The 18,408-nt window shown below is 40.3% G+C and overlaps 3 protein-coding genes across 3 annotated transcripts; 2 read left to right on the top strand and 1 right to left on the bottom strand.

The window, feature by feature from the left end:
- The first annotated feature begins 3,202 nt into the window (after window positions 1-3,202).
- Window positions 3,203-8,819, top strand: LOC146464889 (ATP-binding cassette sub-family C member 4-like). The gene is made up of 6 exons (XM_085129604.1): window positions 3,203-3,757; window positions 4,316-4,695; window positions 5,296-6,569; window positions 7,055-7,293; window positions 7,859-8,190; window positions 8,747-8,819. Exons 1-6 carry the CDS (start codon window positions 3,203-3,205, stop codon window positions 8,817-8,819), a joined length of 2,853 nt encoding a protein of 950 aa, XP_084985730.1.
- A 161-nt stretch (window positions 8,820-8,980) lies between these two features.
- Window positions 8,981-10,864, top strand: LOC146464890 (ATP-binding cassette sub-family C member 4-like). Its single transcript, XM_085129548.1, has 2 exons — window positions 8,981-9,089; window positions 9,567-10,864. The coding sequence occupies exons 1-2, from the start codon at window positions 8,987-8,989 to the stop codon at window positions 10,475-10,477; spliced, it is 1,014 nt and encodes a 337-aa protein (XP_084985674.1). The 5' UTR covers window positions 8,981-8,986; the 3' UTR covers window positions 10,478-10,864.
- A 276-nt stretch (window positions 10,865-11,140) lies between these two features.
- On the bottom strand, window positions 11,141-15,913 carry LOC146464891 (chymotrypsin B-like). The gene is made up of 5 exons (XM_085129516.1): window positions 15,741-15,913; window positions 14,677-14,793; window positions 13,930-13,983; window positions 12,683-13,111; window positions 11,141-11,644 (listed from the first exon to the last, which is right to left on the bottom strand). Exons 1-5 carry the CDS (start codon window positions 15,787-15,789, stop codon window positions 11,277-11,279), a joined length of 1,017 nt encoding a protein of 338 aa, XP_084985642.1. The 5' UTR covers window positions 15,790-15,913; the 3' UTR covers window positions 11,141-11,276.
- Window positions 15,914-18,408: the final 2,495 nt, after the last annotated feature.

Genomic DNA, 18,408 nt, shown 5'->3' on the forward strand with positions numbered 1-18,408 from the left:
TAACATTAACCGAACGTTGATTTCCCGCACCTATTGACTTGATTGGCTCACTGCTTCAAATATCCTTATTGTGAGGGGCCACTGAACGATTATAGTAAGCAATCAGATAACTTGTGGTCTAATGAAAAAAAGAAAACAAACAAAACAAAAGAAGAAGAAGAAGAAGAAGAAGAAGAAGAAGAAGAAGAAGAAGAAGCAAAAACAGACATGTGAGTTAAGCCTCAAGTCTGAACTGTTCAATATCAAACATATTTATCTAATCGGGCAGTTAAAAAAAACCTGTAACAATCTATTTTCTGCCTTGTTCACCTTGAGCGATCTTTTTTTCCAAAAATTTTAAGCTCCTTCTTACAATTGTGTGAAACAACACCCCCAGTTCACGGGGTGCTTAGTATTCCAGAAATGGACATTCCTTTTAACCAAATTGAATTTTTTGTCTTCATTACAATTATAGACTAGAGTATGAAACAAAGGTATGGAAAGCCTATTTGTTTGCCAAACTATTATTGTCTTCGTCCATTCTTCTTTTAATATTGTCTGTGAAAGAATGATCCGATCTCCCCTGAGCGCTCAATAGGAAGTCAATTGTCCATTAGAGATTCTTCTTTTGTCTGTTTCCTCAGAGATTTCTCAGATTTATGCTGTGTTCTTTGTTTAACGAAGTAAAAGGACCTTGAAATTGAATTAATTCCTAGGAAACTATGCGGACGGGCGCGAAGCTTTTAGAAATAGACAAATACTTCTAAGCGACGCAACTGACTATTTTTGAACTGACTGAAAACATTTCATTGGACACCAATTCCAACATAGATTCCAGGTAAGCGTTTTAAGAGTTTCCCCTATGGTTCTACAGCCAGCTTCACCGCGTATTTTATTTTCGCTTCTAGCTTTTCCGACTAATTGCACACTTGAGTGCACACATTTAGCGGGAACTGGCGTGGCCAGGTTTCGATAAGTTTGGCGCAAAGCAAAACTGCAACTGAAGTTGTTGTATATTTCTCATTCTAAAGGTCGATGGAAGCCACGGCTGAGTAATGTACCCTGAAGCGTTTTTAATTTCTCGTACGGTCCAAAGCGTTTCACCAGATCATAATAGTCATCTATGCATGGGAGGCGACGCAAATAAATCGATTTTTGTTTGCCAATCGAGGAATTTCAAGATGAACAAGATTGGAATAGTTCTAAAACCATGATTCATGATCACTCGTTCTTACTCTTCAATCAACAACTATTTCTCATCAGTTTTCCAGACATCTCAGTGGTACAAGTTAGAAATCTCAAAGATGTATTTTCCTCTAACATTTTATAGCAAAGTCGCACTGATTTAGGAGGAATTGTCATTTTTTCCAAAAAGTAGTATATTACACATGACGAATTAAGTTGAGAAGGGGAAACGGAAAATCATTGTTCTTTTGAAGGCTCCGAGAAGACGTTCTCGGGTTGGCTGAGAACGGTTTGCAGCAAAATGACCTTTAACTCTTTCAACTCAGTGTTTCCAATGAGTCACCCGACACTAGGCATGCAGCCCGTGGCAAGTTCAAAACTTGGCAAAAAAACTTCGAAATTCTATTTGAGAAGTGATTTCTGCGGAGCGATAAACAACTCCACAGGAAGGAACTGCTTCCTGCGCTTTCATCCACACACTGCACACAGTTTGTAATTGCATATTTAAAGGACATAATGCCACATGTACACTCGAGAATCTCGAGTTACGGAATAAGGTGAATATGCCATAGGGATCTTTGAGACTGGTGTGCAGATTTTTGGGAGGGTGATTTCTGGGGGTTTGTGAAAGGGTCATTACTCTCATGAGAAGTGGTTTGCTAAATTTTTTTGTAAATTTTCAGCTTGAAAACTCTCCAACATACGGCACTAATGAAAGGAAGTAGAGCGTAGCAAGTTTGTTATTTGCATTACGATATACTACTTCGAAAGTCTTTGATCGCACCTTACATGGGCAGCTCAAGTTAGACTGTAGGTGAAAAGATTAATATATCCTCTAATTTGTTTTTATACATATATTATGATGGAATTATTTTGTAAGGTCATCTTGACTTATGATCAACAGACTTAAGTATGTCATGTATGGTTAAGGTTCATTGCCTTCATTGCGGTTCGCTGCCTCCATTGCACCGGATTACATCCGTTACACCGATGCTTGTAGTTTCTGCACGTTCCAGCTGGCTTATGCTTGCATCGAGATCTCTCTAGTTTGCAAATATTTGCAGACAGTTGACTTCATTTACGAATTAAGCAAGTATGCATATTCCTTGAAACAAAAGAATTAATTTCAGCACACGTTAGGGGATTAGTGGTCTGAACCATAGTTAGTACTATGTCTGAACAAATGATTCAGATTGTTTTACGCTTGGCGACAGATAAAAAGAAAAAATGCTTTGTTATGACAACAAGTCCGTCACACCTGTAGATTCAAACCGGAAAACCTCTTAGCAGTATTCTCCCTTTTTCTTTCTCGATTTTGTCGATTTGAACAACTATTTTGTGTTTCGATTTTGCGGTAGTCGGGGCTTGGTGTTCTCACGGGGATTCTCGACCCCATACAGAGCTCTTCCTTTTGCCACATTCTCGACCCTAGAGCTCTTTCCCTTTGCGCATGACTGATGACGGGAATGGAATTGCACAATCAAGCCAAAGTCTCAGGCGTCGAACTGAAACGTATGCACCGTCATTGTGTCCTCATGGGAGTAAGTCGTCCAATCAGATTTCGAGGAAAGCCTCCAGTAAACAAAGTTAAAGGAAACCTCCACTCTTACAACAAATTGACGCTAAAATCTTGGAAATAGTACAGAGTAAGACCAAAAAGAGCTCAATCATCGTGATAGTACAACCATAGTAAAAGCGTCAATTCAGCGGTAATCAAATCCTGTTTTGTGTGGCACTGAATACTGTTTCCTCTTTTTCCGTCAAAATTTTAAATTAGATGACTTTTCCAGTTTATGTCAAGAGAAAAGTTAATTTTGACTTCCTGGAAGCTATAGAAAACCAAATGATTATATAGAAGAAACATTCTCGCTGTTATCTACGCAACCAAAACTGCGAGAAAACCTGAAAACCTGTTTGGTTAGCCTTGGTTAACCTTGTTTTGCCCGCATCCCACGAAAGTATGCGAAAAAGGGTTCATAAGTTTGCTCCTCACACGCTTAATGAAATGCTTTCTCTTAGGACCTGAAGTCAACGGGCCATGTTTAATACTTCACCGCAGCACCATTATAACAGGATCCCCGAGGAACCACCAAAAGATGCTGAGGAAAAGGCCCCGGATGCACGCGTACCACTGCATACTACATGCACATTTGGTTGGGTCACAGGAAGACTGGGAACTGATCAGAAGTCAAGTGTTGGACTGGTTCCTGGGCAACACTTATCCTGGTCGAACTCGTGGAACATGCGTCAGGCGTGGAAGAAACACGCGCGAGACGCACACAGACGCGAGACAGACCCCCAGCTATGGAAAGCTATCCTGGATTTCGTTCCCAGTGAGGAATACGTTCGCTTGGTTTTGTTGTTGATAATCATCGTGAGCACACGTGTTCTTCAGCCTACCATGTTTGCCGCTGTCCTTAATTCTGAGCCGTTGAAGCTGTATGGGTCTCCATTCCCGTGGATTTGTTTCGTTACCGCTGGCTACTGGTTTGCGGTCTCTCTAGAGGGTCTCGCCAGGAGTCATTATTGTTTTTTTGCGCATCTTACAAGTGCGTCGGTAAAATCCGGTCTGACTGGTTTGGTATATCATAAGGTAAATACTAAATTTTAGAAATACAAAACTTGAAATCAGATTACCTCAATTACACACGACGGTCGGAACAAAGATATACAATGCTATGAATACTGTGTGCTTTCTAAAAGATCCTTGTATTATATCACGTCCACTTCATTGTTGGGGGATACTGTAAAATCTTTTTACAGCTTTTGATTGGGTACCGCTTGTGAAAGAAACATGAGGTATTCTGCTGGCTCCATCATGGCGCCGGGAAAAGGGTCAAGTTTTCGTAACCCAAGTGACTCGCAACCGGGGCTTAACAGTTTGTGTCTTTACGATGAGAAAACTACTAGGAGTAATACTTTTCCGGAATAGGATATATCGCGGTGGGGGGTGGGGGGAACTCTCAAAGAAGTTACCATCATAGAACAGTCTAAATTGTAAATGAAGCCATATCCTCTTCGTTAACGCTGTTAAAAGTCCTACTGATTTATCGAACTATCAAGCCAGACCTAAACCATTGAATTGCATATAACTCTAAAGGTTACTTTCATTTAGATATACATTATCGTATTAACTTGTCATTTTTTTTAGGTGTTACAACTCAAACAGAGAACCTTTGCTGATTACACGACAAGCCACGTGATGAACTTAATATCCAAAGACTTGGATCCGATTGGTCAGTGTGTGTGCCTCGCCCCATACCTCTTCACCGCACCGATTGAACTGCTTGCCTTCCTTTTACTGCTGATATCGATGATTGGTTGGGAAGCCACAATAGGGATTGGTTACATGGTATTCTGTACGCTGTTACGCTGTTGCGTAGGAAGAGTGTACAGGAAACTGCGCCAGTACACCGCATTCTTTACTGACCAGCGGCTTCGTCTACTGATTGAAGTTATTTCAGGTATTCGAGCAGTCAAGATAAACGTTTGGGAACAGGTGTTTGAGCGCCTGTTTAAGAACGTTCGAAGGTTGGTGTTGCTATGCAGTATTTTTTCTGTCCAATAAATACCGAAGTAATACATCTGGCCAATCTCAGGAAGTACAAATAATACAATAAACCAAACAGATTTCGAACCAAACCACGTAACTGGCCGCGGTCACACGTAAAGAAACATGCACCCGGTGCTAAGCGCGGGAAAACGCCGGCCAAGTAGTGAGAATCATGGGAAAACGCACGGAAGCTGATTGAAGATCTGACTAAGCTTTTCATCTGATTGGCTAAAACACGTTTTACAGAACCCAAGAAATTAAAAAGAGGACGAAAATGCGACGGACACTCAATTAGAAAACAAGGTTTAATAGGTTCAGTTCTGACGCTGCTATAGCACTCTGTTGCTTGGCTGTGATAGGCCAACAAACCAATTTTTTCGACACACTTCAATGGAGCAAGGCAAAATCTCAGGGTGAGGCAGAGATTTCCAGGTTATACTACATTACAAGAAAATATATTAATAGGTACGGTGCAATGGAGTTACGGGGCCTGAATATTCCATTAATGGCGATAATCTGTTGGGAAGCAATTCAAATTTAAATTATTGACTCTCTACGTATCCATTTTCTCTTTGCAGGAGAGAGCTGCTTTACATCAAAAGAAAAGCCCTGGTCCTTGGGACCCTATTTTCTGTCCAACACGCTGTCCCTATCATTAGCTCGATAGTTTCCATAGCAGCGTTATTCTTACGGGGAAAAGACTTGACGGCAACCAATGTGTTTCTGATCATTTTAACAATGTACATTGTGGACTCTTCTTGTGGTGACACCTTTGTCAAAGGAGCAGAGATATTAGTAAAAACTCTAGCTCGCATCGAAAGAATAGAAAAGTTTCTTGTCGTTGACTTTCCAGCGCCCTCCTTTTTTGAACACACGACAAATATTTCCGAACATAGAGAAGAAGGAAGGAGTGGATTACATTTGGATAGAGAAACGGTGGATCATCATACTTGGACCCCTCCCTCAGAAAGGTCTCCTTATCTTTCGCTTTGTAGCGTTTGTTGTGAGGGGGAGTACGAACTGACTGACATTGAACTTAACTACATCACGTTTAGCTACAGGGGCTCTCAACTGGTGACAATTACTGGGCCACCTCACGCAGGGGCTGGCACGTCTTTGGTGTTTGAGGCCTTACTTAAGGAAGTACCTTTAAACCGGGGCAAAATAGAACAAGATGGTAAAATAGCGTATGTTGGGCAGAGGCCGTGGATTTTCTCAGGAACTTTGCGCGAGAATATTCTCTTTGGAGAGCCGTACAGGGAGGATCGTTTCTTATCTGTTATAAAAGCTTGCAAACTAGAGCAAGACATAAACCTTTTGAGCGACGGAGATATGACAATTATTGGTGAAGGCGGTATTAAGCTGAACCTTTGTCAACGGGAACGTTTAAATCTAGCACGCGCGGCTTACTCATCTGCGTCAATCATCCTAATGGATAATCCAGTTAGTCACGTGGACACTGTACGAGCCAATCAAATTTTTGAAGAATGCATCCAAGGCTTCCTCGCGTCTCGTTTGTGTCTCTTAATCACACGTCGACTGGATTTCCTAGCTCGATCTTCACACGTGTTGTTCATGACGGATGGAATTATTACTAGGGAAGGATCGCTTGCTAAGATTCAAGAGTCCGGTGAGGATCTTACCTGGCTAAGAACAGACACTAGACAAGAACAAGATGATGAGGAAAAGCTGGAGATACCTGAAAGAATCCAAGCCGCTAACCAAGTCACAGTCAGCGATGAAATGATCAACGCAGAGGAAGGATTTGCTGTTTACCTCAAATACACCAGGCAGGTAGGACTACTGCCACTGGTGTTGTCTATTGGAATTTTGCTGATAGCTGCTCCAGGAGGTATGTATCAACCAACGAAACGCGCGTGGGAGTCATTATAGATTGAAAAAGGAATCGCAGCGTTTCTGATATGGCTTAGAGTGGATTCCGGTTTAAAATAGCTGTATATTTCTACCAAATATGCTTGAACAAGGAAACTATTTGGGTGATTATACTGTCAAACACTTATATCATGAGCCTGTGGCTCGGGGGACTGGGAGACCACCCCCTGTGTATTTGACACTAAATAAATTACTTACTTACTTATACGTATAATTAGGAAAATCCTCTTCCCCACTTATAAGCTGAAAAAGAATCACGCTTGGCGCTGCGCTATTCTTTGTTTCAATGAAAAATTAGAGTTAAAAATAGATGTTTAATAGCAAAAAGGTCGACGATCAGATGGTTTCGAACGTTTTCTGTTAATAATTAAATAAACTTGAGCCAAGCTGGAAATTTCGAAAAGGCGTAGCGTAGATGGTGAAAATATGCGATTGTTTTCACAGGCATCATGGCGGCCCTCGGCATTTGGTTTGCACGAATTGCGGACCTGTCAAAAACATACCAGCAACATCACGTTAACTTTCAAATAACCACAGCCCTTGTAGGAGGCTTTCTCTTCCTGCTGCTTGTGAGAGCTTTCTTTCTGCTCCTTTGCGGGAAGAGGTCCTCCAAGCGAATTCACGAGGGAGCCATTTCTACTCTACTGAAGGCACCTGTTCAAATGTTTGAGGAAGATAAACAGGTAAGAGTTTACACGTATCATGTTTAACAATTATTCCACGAGGGCGCGTTGGATTTGAAATGATAGCAAGCCAACGAGGCGAATTAGCCATTCAGAGTCAGCTATAATTATCCCATATTCACCAAGCATGATTGAAATAATTGTATTATCTAATACAACCAAGAAATAGTTTGTTATATCTTGCCAATGTCCCATGGCCACTAATCCAAAACTCTGATGATTGATATTTTTAAGTTTGATTCCGCTTTTTCTTCTCTAATTCCATTAACAAACAAGAAGAGCACATCCTGATAAGTTACACGGTAATTTTCGTTCTGTATCATACCATTAAAATATTCATATCATCCCGCTTTCAACCTCGAACAAAACTATTGCGGATTCCTATATTATGCTAATTTTGCCTGACCATTGACCTTATATTTTCTGATAATTCGCCGAACCTCACATGTTGAAGCTGGGGTAAAGTAAAAAAAAATCAACTCGCTGTTGTGCTCCACGCCCTTGCACGGTCGCTTCTCACACTACCCCATATTATACCTAGCATTGTTTTGACGATTTTACACAGGGCGCACTGTTGAAGACGTTTTCAAAGGATATGGAATACCTTGATGAGAAGCTTCCCCCAGACATCTTGCGGTTCTTCCAGTCTGTTATTGAGCATGCTGCAGCGCTGATTATCATCAAGATAACGGCTCCCTGGGCCATCCTTGCCGCTGTACCCGCACTGGTGATCCTGCTACTCATTGGAAGGTATTACCTTCGATTAGAACGAAGAGCCAGGGCTTTAGAAAACAGCAGTTTGAAGCTTATCATGGCGCACGTTGCTGACACTATTGACGGCGCTGTGACCATCAGAGCTTACCGCAAGGAAAATTACTTCTCAAAGGAGTTTTACAGGTTAGGTTTTGTTCAACTGCGCCCCCCCCCCCCCCCCCTCCCCCTCCCTCCATCCCTTGGGATGGGAACATGGTAACGGTAATGAGAAAACGCTGATTTTGAATTTTTTTCTTTCAGAATACAGGAACATTTCGATGTCCTAGCCTGTTTCCACAAATTAAATAATCCAAGGATCTATCAAATTTATAAACTGCCAAAAAAAAAAAACAAAAAACAAAAGCAAAGTCGTGGCTGTACGCATGCGTAAGATTCTGGTCAAATCACGGAGATGCGCTCGTTTTGGTGGCTCGAGCTCTTTGTTGGAAATTGTTGCACTTTTATAAATTTCCCCCTCGTTTCCATGAAAGAACTAAGAGAAGACTCAGAGCACGTTTTCAGAATCCATCCTTCCATTCATTCATTCATTCATTCATTCATTCATTCATTCATTCATTCATTCATTCATTCATTCATTCATTCATTCATTCATTCCTTCCTTCCTTCCTTCCTTCCTTCCTTCCTTCCTTCCTTCCTTCATTCATTCATTCATTTATTCATTCTTTCTTTCTTTTCTAAGGAATAGTAAAGTAAGCGACACACCGAGCGCGCGAACATTGCTCCCGCGCCACGCGTCTCCTCGCGCGAGGTAGTTTTTACGTGGGCTTGACGCTCCACGTGTTTCTCTTGCTTTACTGTGATATCCCTAAGAAAAATAGGGAGCTAGTCGTAGTCTACATAAGATTATTTTTTGTCTAAATTCTTTGTATGAATTCAATGCTTCTCCAGGTTACAAGACCAATACACGGCAGCAGTATGCATGCGGTCAGCTGCTGAGCAGTGGTTGGCACTCAGACACTTGGGTGTGATGTCACTGTTTATGTGTATAGCCACTGTTATTGTCATCTTCACCAGCGATATCAGTAAGTAGTGCCACATGCAAAGGAAAATGGTGGTCATAAGTAGAGAAAAGCTCACACTTAAGGATGTCATCCACAGCCTTAAAAGTTAGAACCACCTTGCCAGTAAAGCATACTAAACAGCACCACAGGACTCAGTAGCTTTCATTTGAATTGTAACACTTTAAAATTTCAACCACAGACTGAAACGTCAAAACCACAGACTCAAAAGTTAGAACCACCTTGTGCACGTAATGAACAGCACCACAAGAAAGTGCCGCTGAATGACTTTCAATTCAATGACCATTTTTAAGAATTTCGTTGGGCAGGCAGGTATTCGTTTTGGAGAAGACCAACAAGCAGATTTTCTGGCCATGTCCCTTTTTCCAGTGTCTCCCTGGAACCCAGTTCGAGACAAGTGGACTCTTTAAACATAAACTATCAAAACAGAAAGCATATTTCTAACTCTAACTTGCAAAGTGTTTCTTTCCTCTCCTTCAGCTCTTGTGGCGTTATCTTTAACTTACGACAGACAACTGGTCGTGGGGATTGCCTTAGTTCCAATTCTCTTTACTGAGATTGAGCGAGGCATGTCTTCGGCATCCCGACTCTTGAGTTACTTCAACCTGCGTCCCGAGGCTGGTTACGAGAATGACACGAAGCCTACCGAAGAATGGCCGCGTGAAGGCGCGGTGAGCATCGGAGATTATGGTGTTATGGCATACACCCCTCGCCGACGGGTGTCTTTCCAAACAATGACTCTGGACATAGAAGCAGGGGAGAAGGTTTGTGTAACAGGGGGAAAAAGTGGGAAGAAAACTTCGCTTGTCTCCAACATGCTGCTGTTAAACGAATCGTGCGGTGCGGTGACAGTGGATGAAATGCCATTGAAATTTCTCAATCTCCAAGAAGCTAGGAAAGCTTGCAGCGTGGTGCAGCGAGAGCCATTTATTTTCACGGCGGCACTAAGAGTCAACCTTGACCCAAACGGAATCCACGAAGATGGAGAGTTATGGAGCGCTTTAGAGGCTGTTAGGATGAAACATTACGTGGAAGAACTTCCAAGGCAGTTAAACTATATTATGACCCAGCCTTCTCACTTTTCGCACTCTCAGCAAGTGCTGTTAACTCTCGCTAGAGCGTTACTGCAGAATAGGCGAATCATAATCTTAGATGAAATCATGTCAAGCGTCGACTTCAACACGACCCGAATAATTCGTGATGTAGTGAAGCAGCAGCTAAGCAACTGCACGGTGATTACTACCGCTTATGGACCGATCAGTCGCGACACGGTCTTGTATCACGACCGAGTGGTTGTTATGGAGAAAGGAAGATTGGTGGCAACGGACACTCCAACAGCCTTGCTTGAACGACAAGACGGTCTGCTGTCGGATTTTCTCATAGATTCTTAAAACATAACATAGAGATAATTAGGCGGGACACAAGATGCAAGAAATGGCTGATAATTCGCGAAAAGAATTTGATATCCATGAAAACCAGGGTAACCTACTAAAAACAGAGGAGAGTTGTGAATGAGGGACATGGAAATGCTGTTCAGGATTTCAGATTGAAGGCAGTGCACTTATTTCAGTTTTCTTGTGCCCTTGTCATACTTAGGGGTGAAAAATGAACTCCACCCATAGGCCTAAAAGGGTATTTCGCCAGTTTTATAATTTTCCCAAGGGTATCCCTATCACTTTTGTATAGAAGTCTCCCAACATCATGTTATATAGAGAGAGTGTATATCATAGTAACACAGTGTTCGTATGCCAGACACTAAACACGTTTTGGGAAAGAGAAAATTTGGAATTCACTAAACAGAATGCCAACAAGTTTGTTAAGTGCCAAGGTTTGTACTGTGTAAATCGCTAATACTTTACACTTTTTCCCGACAGAGTTTTCATTCACTTTTCAATTCTTCTTCTCCCAGCTGTTATCATTCCATACTACATCCTCCTACTTCTACGTTGATGATTCTTGGTGAGAGTTTCAGTGCAATGAAGGTGTTATATAAGAGTCAGGGTGCAGTTAGGTACATATTCGTAATCACAAAGTTTTTGTTCAAATCCATTTATTCCTTGTCATTACAGATGTTTTGTTTCACATCACTGATAACCAAAATAGTTAAGAAGAAACTAGAAAAGCAAAGATGTCACATCGGTTCCTATTTTTTTTCCGTCCATTCGACACAATTACGATTTCTCGGTTGAACTAGTTTATCGCAAGATGTTGATCTATCCAATCACGGAACTGGCTGACACGCGCAAACACCGTGTACTGCTTATTCTGTTGAATAAAGTTACAATTTGATGACCCCCAACTAACAGCCCCCTCTAAGAAAAACTTCCCGGATGTCGAGTCCTTGCAAACGAAAGGTCCACCACTGTCACCATGGCAACCACCTTGCATTTGGTTGGGGTCCAGTTCTCCAGCGCAGACCATGTGTTCGGTAATGTTAAGCCTTCCACCCGCGGGTGAGGCGGCGAGCTTTGCAGAGCATTCAGCGTTGGAGACGAGTGGGAGCTGGGCCTGTTGAAGCTTGGGATATGAACCTCCTGGATGTTTCACTTTACCCCACCCTAGACGGGAAAGGAATAATGGGTTTTAGCTCTAACCCTCTGATGTAATGTATGCTAAAATTTCACTATTATAAGTAAGAAGTTTTCAGTTAAAATCACCGTTATGAACATGCACAATTGAATGTCATTATTATGTCATGAAATAATAAAATACTACGCTGGCTCTGTTAATAGCCATTTGCCATAATTTTATGGAGTGCAACCTGGAATGATGGGGTGATTAGCGTATTTAATGCCAAATCTGAAGTTCAGGCCCCAGTTGTTCAAAGCCCGGATAACTTTATTCGGTGGATAAGTCACTATCCGACAGTTTCAATCTGTGCAAAGATTTCAGTATTTTCTCTTGAACAAGCGAATATACACACTCTAACCACAGTTAAGTTTGGGAGTGTACGAAAACCTTGGACAACGTTCAATGTGAAATATATTTTAGACGCTGAAGAGTGCCTTATCCAGCGGATAAAGTTATCCAGCCTTTGAACAACTGGGGCCAGCTGTACTTTAAATCCTTACACAAGAAACTTTGCTCCACATTGTCTCTCTTCATCCAGGTGTATAAATGGGTACCGGCTGGAAACAGCTGGGGGTAACCCTGCTATGGACTAGGCAACCAGTGGCTCACGTGTGACTTTATCTTTACGTTACCTAGTTTTTGCCAAATGGAAGAAGTTCAAAATCTGCTTTCTTATTTCTCATTGTTTTTGTAAGTTGTGGTAACATTGTGAAAGCTTATGAGAGTTTAAAAAAACTTTAAAAACAATGGTCTTTAAACGGCGAACTTTTGTAAGATTTCATTTCGTGGGATATGAGAGAGTAAAGTACAATAAGTAACCTCCCAACCAAAAAAATGGAGCCGCTATTTTTCTTGCAAGTAGTGGATGTATTAAGATTTACCGGTGAAGATTGCTACTCCCTAAGAAACTCTCTAGATGTATTGTGAGACCAGTCCGAGAGAGTATAACTGGAGACCAGAATAGGAAGAAACTTGTTCTCTGATATCTTATTGATGCCTTAGCTATGGAGAAAGTTGACGCTCACCTGTTATAAAACACTTGCTGTTTAAAGGAGCACTGATGTCTCGCTTTGGAAGACAAATTGTATTCACATGACTGTTTAACACCACTGGGCTCTCAAGCTTGATCAATGCAATGTCGTTGTTGATTGGAGACGGGTGATTGTACAGTGAATGTACAATGATTTTGGACGCATTGCGCACCTGTTCCGTGCCATCGGGATAGAATCGATGCCAGTCTCCCAAGCGAACACGGTAACCGCTTATTGGCATCTTAGGGTTTATGCAGTGTGCGGCTGTGAGGACCCAGTCTGGTCTGATAAGGGAGCCTCCGCAGAAGAACCTTGAATCGTCATCTCCGGCGTACAGGCCTACTTGCCAGGGCCATGAACCGTGCATCACATCTACGCCCCCGATAACACGGCCCTGAGAAACCAAAGACCTGCCACACTCGCCTGCAGTTGGAAAATGGTGTCAGCAAACAGATCAACACCTAGTAGGTTTCTAAATTGTCAAATTTGAACGGAAAAACCATCGGTGCTGCCAGAACAAAAAGCTTAAAACTTGTCACGTAATCGTCTTTTTCGGAAAACCCAAATCCCGATCAACTCCTTGAATCCAGGAGCAGGGTTCCCTCATGTTTACATGTACTTTAAAATCCAAACCTCAGAAAATAAATCCGATACGAAACTAATTCCATACGTATTGTCGAGGGTTTTAAATGTTGGTATTCCTTTGGGATATATTTCAAAAAAGACATCTTCCAAGGATCATTCGCAATAAATTTTCCAATATTATCCACCATCATTTTTGCAAGGGTAGTATTACAAGATTGATAACTGATAACTTTAGAATAACATTTCAATAACATTTCTGCAGATGACCTGGGTCTTTTTGAGTGGGTCTTGGTGTTGACGGTTTGGTGTTTCGTGTCGTCATTAATGTTAACAGTGCGAAAAAAGGACGAGTACTGGTACAGTCGGACCTCTACTAAGCGGCCACCCTTGGGACTTTGAAAACTGGCCGCTTAATAGAGGTTGGCCGTTGAATAGAGGTATCGAATACAGCACTTTACTGACAAAATAATAATTCGGGACTTTGGAAAGTGGCCGCTTAATGGAGGGTGGCCGCTTAATAGGTGCCCGCTTAATAGAGGTCCTACCGTATTTAGATAAAGGACATTCCTTTTCTTCAAAACCTCTATGTTCCTGATAAGGCTTTTCTTAGCTGCTAAGGAACAGAACGAATCATCTTCATAGTGAGTTTAACTCACCCAATGCCATCCCAGGTTGCACTGGTATCGGAGGGGGCTCAGGTGCAGTAAGATCTAAAACATAGAGGATAAAAACAACACTTAGTAAGCACGATCTTTGATTGGTTGAAATGCGTCTGTATAACGCTTTAAAACAATGTAACTGTAGGTTGAATTTAACAGTTTTTTTTTTCAAATCTTGTAACTGAGATTTTGTAGCCTGACATATTTAGCATTTAGTTGCCTGATTGACATGGCACACAATCCTTGTGCACCTCAATACACTCTCCTAACCAGTCTTCTCTCTACCCTCAAACAAATAAATGGCGACTACAGGGGGGTGAGTCTAAAATTACACAAGAATGCCACTAGACCACCAATGAAACGAACTCAAGAAGAAAATTTTTCAAAAGCATAAAGAGCTGAATAAGATTTTACCACTTATCCCGGTTATTATTAATATTATATCCTAGACCCAAAGGATAAATTCGAAATCTTCGATTTTCAAGTTAGTGTCCATTTCCATTTTGCCCATAACGTAGTATGGATACTTTCTGTGCACTCTGAGAACTCTTTTAAACCCAATTTGCCAGGCATTATTTTTGATGGAAATTCAACGTTTTACCAGAATAGATGAAATATATTGTATCGTATTGTACTTTATTGTGCTTTATAAAGGAGATGGTAATCATTTCCTTTATGTTTTATACTATTTTTATTGGAGTAAGAAAAATTAGGTCTAAAGTAATTAAAACATTGTACACTTACTGCAGAAATTACACGTCTTTTCACAGTACTTCTTCATTGTCTGGAAGTACTTAGGGATATAGCAGAGTCCTCTGCTATCGTAATACGTACATAAACGTTCCTGGTAGTCTTGACAACCTGAAAAATATTTGTTTCAGTTTATTAGTCCAAGCATTAACAAAGTTATGGGCGCAATGAAGAGAAAGGGTGTGAAAGACGAGCTCTACCCCATATTCATTTGATTAATTTTCTTGGTGTGAAAGACGAGCTCTATCCCATAATCATTTGATTAATTTCCTTGGTGTGAAAGACGAGCTTTATCCCATATCCGTTTGATTAATTTTCTTGTTAAACTGCATGGTAACGATTACAGTCAATCCAGGTCACGCGTGAACAGTATTTCCAAGAATGAAATGAACATTCGAATTTCTCTTTGTAATGTCCGACGTGTGAATGGAATGTTGGACATTTCTCTGGAAATCGTTCCGAAAAAGACGCATTAACTGAAAAGATTCAAAATACTTGGGAAACAATTGTTATTCTTGAAAAATTCAATTTTGCAATGTAAAGAAAAATTCATAGCTTTATACCGTCAATAAGCTAGGGAAATTTATGCGGGAACTCTGAAATCTCGTTGGCGAGTTTTAAAACTGACATGTAAACTCCGTTCAAATTTCAAAAATATCGTTCACGAGTTACCTGGGTTGACTGTAACGCAAAACTTTGACTTCAAAATGAGACTGAACCATGCAGGGGTGAGATTCCCGAAGCCCTTCTAAGCTGATATATATCATGACCTTGAGAATTGTTTCTCAATAATAGACTATTGGCGGACTGAAAAAAAAACCTGCAAGGTAACGAAGAACACAAATCCTGATTTCAAACTGATAACCTGGACATTAGTAAACTGTGTTCATCAGGGAGTGTTGGTCCATGATGGCCCAAACAAGGCCCTATCCTTTTCTTTGAAGCTGAACTTGTTTCAGTAAATAACTTCAGACTTATAAAGGTCTCAAAGCGGAGATGGTAAAAGCTAAATGTATCGTCTATTGGGTGGTCACAAGGAAAACATTTAGTTTACTCACCCCAGGTCACAGCAAAAAGCGACAAAAAACCAACAACAAGGCACCACATCTTGAGTTAGCGTTACAACCGAGTCAGTGATCACTCCGTGTAGTAATCGTAAAAACAGAGGCCGATAATATGGAAAATACCTCTTTTATGCTCATCATAACGCCATGGATAAATCAGCTGCTTATACAACATTGTTTTTCGTAGTTTTGAGGTTAGAGAAAAAGTACATATTTCAAAGATGGCTTAAAAAGGAAACTGTTAACATCTGCTTGCTCCAAAACATTGGGACACAAAAGACTGTACATAGTGCAGTAGTTCAGAGACGCTAAATGGACTTTTGTTTGCAAAGGAAATGAAACCATTCTTTACACTCAGTTTTATAGGGAATACCTTTTAATGCTCTTTGTTTTTGTTAGCAGCCTGAATAAAGAAATTGACCTTGTAGAAGAGATCCCTTTGTTTGTATACATTTTTTGTGTGTCGAAACATGAGTGCTGAAAGACTAAAGAAACCTTCGATTTCATTTGGAAACTTTGTTAGATGCAGAGAAAGTCTGTAAAAACAAAACATTCACTTCTGTCACTATTGAAACCATTGCAAGGATTTTTACAAGACAAAAATCCTTCATCCAAAATTTCCACCTAGTATGAAATCTTATAATTATATTTCGCAGTTCAATAAGGGGAACTCACAATTTTATGGCAATTCATTCCGATTATTTGAATAAAGTGACTGTAAACTAACTTGGGGCAACTGAGTGCACTTCGGATCCACTTATTTATAAAACTCGGGCTCAGAAGTTGAGAACGCTTTATTACTTGAACAGTGCTCGCGCCCCTATAGCTCCCAACGACTCTAACAAATTTCTATCTGAAATCCAGTTTAAAAAGCAACGTTTAGTAGTTTATTTCGAGTTCAAACTGTTTTTCTACATGTAGCTAATTTGATTGAAAAAATATAATTTCCTTATTTTCTGTGTTTAGTTCCTCAGGCTGTTGGCTGAACATACAAAGTCTTTTCACAAAAGCATTTTAGTTGAACGTTGAAAGCTTTCACACCTTCATGCTGTTGTTATCAATCAACCAAAAAAGGTCAAATTCCAATTTGAGGAGGAGACAGCATCACATCTCTGAAATAAGATCAGTTTAGCGGACTCTATTTCACAAGCGAGGATTTTGTCCACAATTTAAAAAGTTTTAAATTGTGACGCCTTTTAATACAGCATTACATGTAAACTTAAACAAGGGCTTTGGAAACTCACCCAGATGAACCTTTTTTTGCTCAAATTATTATTAAAGTACTCTTTATCAGGTATGATTTTTTGTCGCATGTACATACCAACAAACGTTTTGGAAAACCATTTTGCGGGGGCGAATCCAGGGATTTTTTATATGAGGAGTCCATTTAGCAACTTTCACATGGTAGATGCTAAAGATGTTTTCAGTTTTACTGCTACAACATAATCCTCATCGGGCTGCAAGTTTGGAAGGCACAAATCTTTTAAGGTTCTTCTTTTTTTGTGGCTTTAGATTAAAACTGCAGGTTTCTCTTGAAAGAGGTTCATTTGTAGGCAAAATTATTTATAGGGGGATTCAAAATGATAATTTAATTGTACGTGCCCGCTTACTGAAAGTCATGATTTCTTATGTTTATTGTTTGTATTTTGCAAGCAACGAACACATGTCCACTTTTCTAATATAACAGCTCCTTTACCGTAATTTAATTAACTGAAACTAAAAACTGGCAATTGCCTTTGAAACAAATTTTTAGTGTTTGAATGTTTACGGTGTTTGTTGGTTCAGCTGCCTCAGTTTATGCTATTACATTTTCAACGCTGGCTGAATCTTTTATCAGTTGACTCAAATAAAATTGCGGTTATCAAAATACCGCACAACTTGGAAAATGGTGTTCCTCTTCTGTGCGATCACCGTTTACTGATAATTAAGTTGCGCCTTAATTCTATCTTCTATTTTTTGTACTTAATCAGGACTAAATAAATCATTATTTTCCCGGAAGCATTTGCTTGATTAAGGAGTACAGAAATTATCCGGTGAAAAATTACCTTCGTTTAATTAACTTAACATGGCATGGTTACGGATTTTTCTTTTAACCTTACATTGACCTTTGGGTGCTATTATCATCACAAAAACTTTTTTTGTTTTTTTGTAAATCGCATAAACTGGGTCCAGACGGCAGTACACCCGCCAGTCTCCATATAATCCGCGAAATAAATATCACTGTTTTATGCAATACGCGATAGCTCTGTCTGGCCTAAAATCTAGTGTTCACATTGCGAGGGGAATCTTTATAAACTTTGGAGTCCGGCTATGGTTAAAACCCTGAAGTACGTCCTTTCGGAATGGAATGATTTGCCTGTCATTTTCAGTTCTTTTCGTTTCGTTATGTTTTGTGACGTTGTTCCACTTTAAAAAATTGGGCATAAACCTTCAACTGGGACTATTAAACTAAAACGTTTTTAGCCGTGCTGTATTGCTTTCTTATACAGTACTCATTTTTATAACTGTTTAAGGTCAGTGTAAGGAGTCTCTCGAGTCTGTGGATTAAATTCTTAAAATGTACTCATTAACGAAAGCTACTAAGCAGTACTTTCCTGTAATGTTGTCTATTATGCTACAAACCGCGTCCGTCACGGCTCTTCTAACTGGGGCAAAAATCCTA

This window comes from Pavona decussata, unplaced genomic scaffold (assembly GCF_977016875.1).
Source record: "Pavona decussata unplaced genomic scaffold, jaPavDecu1.1 SCAFFOLD_161, whole genome shotgun sequence".
Taxonomy (NCBI): domain Eukaryota; kingdom Metazoa; phylum Cnidaria; class Anthozoa; order Scleractinia; family Agariciidae; genus Pavona; species Pavona decussata.

Excerpts from the sequence above, each read along its gene's own strand:
- LOC146464889 (XM_085129604.1), top strand. The coding sequence starts at position 3,203 with ATGTTTAATACTTCACCGCAGCACCATTATAACAGGATCCCCGAGGAA. Across the intron at positions 4,696-5,295 it reads CTGTTTAAGAACGTTCGAAG|GAGAGAGCTGCTTTACATCA; the intron begins GTTGGTGTTGCT and ends TTCTCTTTGCAG. Across the intron at positions 6,570-7,054 it reads GCTGATAGCTGCTCCAGGAG|GCATCATGGCGGCCCTCGGC; the intron begins GTATGTATCAAC and ends TTGTTTTCACAG.
- LOC146464890 (XM_085129548.1), top strand. The coding sequence starts at position 8,987 with ATGCGGTCAGCTGCTGAGCAGTGGTTGGCACTCAGACACTTGGGTGTG. Across the intron at positions 9,090-9,566 it reads CATCTTCACCAGCGATATCA|CTCTTGTGGCGTTATCTTTA; the intron begins GTAAGTAGTGCC and ends CCTCTCCTTCAG.
- LOC146464891 (XM_085129516.1), bottom strand. The coding sequence starts at position 15,789 with ATGTGGTGCCTTGTTGTTGGTTTTTTGTCGCTTTTTGCTGTGACCTGG. Across the intron at positions 13,984-14,676 it reads AAAGACGTGTAATTTCTGCA|ATCTTACTGCACCTGAGCCC; the intron begins GTAAGTGTACAA and ends TCTATGTTTTAG. Across the intron at positions 11,645-12,682 it reads CAGCAAGTGTTTTATAACAG|GGTGGGGTAAAGTGAAACAT; the intron begins GTGAGCGTCAAC and ends TTTCCCGTCTAG.